At 32.0% G+C, this 4,357-nt stretch overlaps 1 protein-coding gene across 1 annotated transcript; it reads right to left on the bottom strand.

The window, feature by feature from the left end:
• Positions 1–1,587: 1,587 nt before the first annotated feature.
• On the bottom strand, positions 1,588–2,058 carry LOC110870003 (chaperone protein dnaJ 20, chloroplastic). Its single transcript, XM_022119200.1, has one exon. It carries the CDS (start codon positions 2,056–2,058, stop codon positions 1,588–1,590), a length of 471 nt encoding a protein of 156 aa, XP_021974892.1.
• Between the last annotated feature and the right edge of the window lie 2,299 nt (positions 2,059–4,357).

Raw genomic sequence — 4,357 nt, 5'->3', positions numbered from 1 at the left:
CGTGCAATAATGGTGGCTTTTCAAAAGATAATGTTTTATTATTTGGTATATAAAATTCAAATCTATAGTATATGATAAAAGAAACCTGTTTTGGGACATTTGTCATCCTCTCATTTAATTGATTAAAATTATTAATAATACTAATAATAATAATATTTAATCTAAATTAATAGAAATTTTTATTATTAATAATATTTAATCAAATCTAAAATCTAATCTAATACAAATTTTTATTATCAATAATATTTAATCAAATCAAATAAGAATTCATACGAATTCCAAAGTTCATATTAACTTTCAAATAATTAAAAAAAATCCACCTAACATCACAAATGTTTCTGTTAAATTCGATTAATTAATTTGTTCAACAATCACTATTATCTTTATCATTCAGTACGGTTAACCGATTTATCATCATACAACCTCCCACTTATTCAATCATATGATTTTTCAATCTTATATTAACTAAATAAATAAAGATTAATATTATCCTACTTTAAATATAAAAAAAATCCGTTAGTTTTTTTAAATATTTTTTTTTATTATTTGATATATAAAATCATATTTATTCAACCTATGTAATATATGGGGGGTTTTTAAAAATATAACTTTTTTATTATTTGGTAAACAATATTACATTTATTCAACCCGTGTAATACAATTGTTTGAAAGATTTTTTTTTATTATTTGATATATAATATTACATTTATTCAACCCGTGCAAAAAAGAAGACTTTTAAAAAGATAGTGTTTTATTATTTGGTATATAATATTACATTTATTCAACCCCTACAATACATATGGTTCTTATAGATATAACTTATTTTATTATTTAATATCTAAAATTACATTTCTTCAATCCGTGCAATAAAGAAGACTTTTAAAAAGATAGTGTTTTATTATTTGGTATATAAAATTCATTTATTCAACCCGTGTAATACACGGGATTATAATCTAGTAAAATATATTTTAAAATAACAAAGCATTCTTTTTCTTTTTTCTCTAGAAGGTGATATATATACAACAAATTTTCTTTTTTACTTTTCATAATTTCATCACTCTAATTAGTGTTTTGTTTTACTGTTTGATAACAGTGTACGTGAAACAAAATTAATTATTCACTATTCCATTCTAGAAATGATTTTATTTGTATATGTTTTATTGATATCATTCTTAAAAGTAAATTATAAGCGTATTAATTTTCGAACAAGGTGCGTCTAGAACTCTAGATAACTAAGTATGAGCACCATGTGCGTGCGTGTGTGTATATATATATACACACAAACGTTTGAAAGGGACATCTTGGTAGTAGGGTATCTCTATTCTGTTTAAAAAACAGATGATTTGGAAACGGAATTAAACAAACTTTACATATACAATCTCATGTTTAGAATGTGTAATTTCAACACTTGTTCATCTTAAAAATTTTCACCGTTACATGTGTTGCACAATATCACCTCGATAATAGCAAGGATTAACACATAATTACACATACTATGGTACGCCTAAAAACGAATTTTAACGAATTTGCGTAACAAAAAATATAATAAAACAATGTATATATGCAACATTATAAAAACCCACGACATTACACAAAACAAATGTTCCTTCTCTTAGGACGAGTAGCCGATCGTTGCTTAAGCGCATCAAGTTGCGTCTCCCACACTGTCCGCGCAAAATGCACCTTTTGTTCACCGGATGCATGGTCTCCAACCAGACTCAAATCATACATTCGTCGAGATTGTGGATCCGAAAGAACTTCATACGCCTCGTGTAACTCCACAAACTGCTTGGTGCATTCCTCCTTTTTCGAGGACGGACAAGCATCGGGATGTAGCTGAAGAGCCTTGGCGCGGTACGCTTTCTTGAGTTCATGCAAACTAACATTATGGGATTCAACAGAAAGAACTTGGTACAAATTCTTTTTGTTATGTATTTGTAGTTCTTTGGCTTTACAAGATATAACACTTATGGTCTTGACACCATTAATGGGAGCTCTTGCTAATTTATTGAGTGTCAAGTCACTTTTCTGCAGCACAAAGTTAATTGTAAGAGACATATTGATTGTGCTTTTGAGTGTGTGTTTTAGAAGAAATGGAGAAGATGAAGTTTATAATGATGGATAGATGTTGGGTGTGTAGATATAAATAAAAGAAAGATAGTGACATAGTGAGCATTGTTGTTATCATATTGAGAATAGGTAGCACACGCTTTTGAATGAAAAATTGTCAGCTTGTGATCTCCGTACGGAAGTTTCCATTCGGTGTGGTTGTTTCATAGAATTAAATGTTTGAATTAGTCTTTGATAATATATGTTTTAAAGCTCACAATGGAAGTTTCTCTCTCGTACACTTGTCTCACTCTCCTACTTTTTTTAAACACTTTTATGATAATTAAAAATTTAATATTATAACTACTATTTTGGTCATTTAATATTATAACTACTATTATGATCTTTCAATGTTTAAAACAAATATTCAAGTTTGTTAATAGAAAAAAAATAAATTACTATTTTTTGTTGAATTCAAATGGAATCATATTAACAAGAATTCGAACCGAATTCAAATTTTAAACTCATATAGAATCGAACTTTAAGTGGGTGCAAAATCGAATTTAGTATTTAAATCCAGTTTCAGAATTTATATATTCAATACATAGTTTGAATATCCTAAATTTGATTCATTAAACATTGATAGAGCATACATATGGAGGATGCAGGAGGTTTTGTACTTAAAATATATGCTTTATAATAAGCATTTGAATTATTTTTGTTTTATCTGGTAACTTTTGCATCCGATTACCTTATATTTCTTTTTAACCATGTGTAGTAATTGTCGGGAAGAAGAGAATTGAGTAAAGATTTTTATGAGGATTTCTAGCCCAAAGCCCAATCAGAGCTGGTTTACAGCCAAGACTTCAACTCAGCTATTGTTTGTCTTTCCTTTTATTCTTGTTTTCAGTTTTCTATAAATTGGGCATATGTATGTGTATTCAAACATGAACTCAATAATCAAAAACATCATTTTATCTCTATACCTGATGATATGGTATTAGAGCAGTGTTTCTGATTCTTGAACACTTTGCTCATCATCTACAATCTATCCCAGCCAATCCAACCTCAAACCAGAAAAACCCAAAAAATCAAAATCAAACTCCGAAAAAAAATCAAACCAACAACCACTGCATCCACTGCCCAAAACAACCACTGTTCCCGGTGACGACAGCGTTAACGTCGTCGACGGCGGCGTTGCATGATCCGTTCCGAAAATCGAAATTTGAACTGAACCGTTGTGGTTGCTGTTGTATTGTTATTGTTGCCGGAATTGCACACGTCAGATCCTGATGGAAAGCCAGACAACGTAACCGTCACATCATTCTCCGACCGCTGCGGAACACTCGCCGGCCTCTTATCTCTGGCGTCAACCACCACAACACACTTCCGCTTCTCTCTGATTCTCCTCTCTCGCCTCTCTCTGATTCTCCCCCCTCTCTCTCTCTCTCTCTAAAAGTGCAGAAGTGTTGGGTAGAGAAGAAAGTCTGGGGGCTAGGTTTTTTTGCTCTGTTTTTTTTATATTTTTTGTAAAGAAGAAAGGAAAAGTAAAGGTGTGGTGGGGTAGCACGTGAAGTAAGGAAAAAGGGAATTGTCATTTTTTTGAATCTTTTTTCTTGACAACATTTAAAAAAAGGATTTTGCAAATGATTAATCACAGAAACTATGAGTTGTTGAAGGACTATCCGTCAACAAGTGGGGAAGCCTATTTAACAACACAGAAAAGCGGTGATCAAGTCAGTTCTTGGATTTTTGATTGTGGAGCCACTGATACGATGACGTACGAGCCATCGGACTTCATGTCTACAAAGAAACCAAACAGAACCCACATCAAGACTGCAAATGGCGAAAATGCTTTAGTAAAGGGAGGAGGAACTGTCGAAATATCTCCCAATATGAGATTGTCAAATTGTTTATAAGTTCCTTCGTTAACACACAAATTGTTATCAGTAAGTCATGTTACAAAGGAACTCAATTGCACAGTTCCAATGCATCCTCATTTTTGTATCTTCAGGACATCAGAACTGGAAAGATAATTGGGCGTGGCACTGAACGACAGGGCTTATACTATGTGGATGAGGTGACTCAGTCAAGGACTATGATGCTTGCTCACGGAACAAAGAGTAGAGAAGCATGGCTTTGGAGATTAGGGCATCCTTTCGTCGTGTATCTACATCTTTTACTCCCTAAACTCTTTCTGTCAAACAGTACATTAGACCGTGAAACATGTGCCTTAGCCAAAAGCTATAAAAAACCTTTCAAACCAAGTAACACTAGGGTCAGTGAACCTTTTTCTCTAATACATTCC

This window comes from Helianthus annuus, chromosome 8 (assembly GCF_002127325.2).
Source record: "Helianthus annuus cultivar XRQ/B chromosome 8, HanXRQr2.0-SUNRISE, whole genome shotgun sequence".
In the NCBI taxonomy this organism is placed as follows: domain Eukaryota; kingdom Viridiplantae; phylum Streptophyta; class Magnoliopsida; order Asterales; family Asteraceae; genus Helianthus; species Helianthus annuus.
Note: the sequence above shows the minus strand (reverse complement) of the source record. Positions and strands in the feature narration are given on the sequence as shown.

What these genes read in the sequence shown, in the direction of transcription:
- LOC110870003 (XM_022119200.1), bottom strand. Translation starts at nt 2,058, where the DNA reads ATGTCTCTTACAATTAACTTTGTGCTGCAGAAAAGTGACTTGACACTC.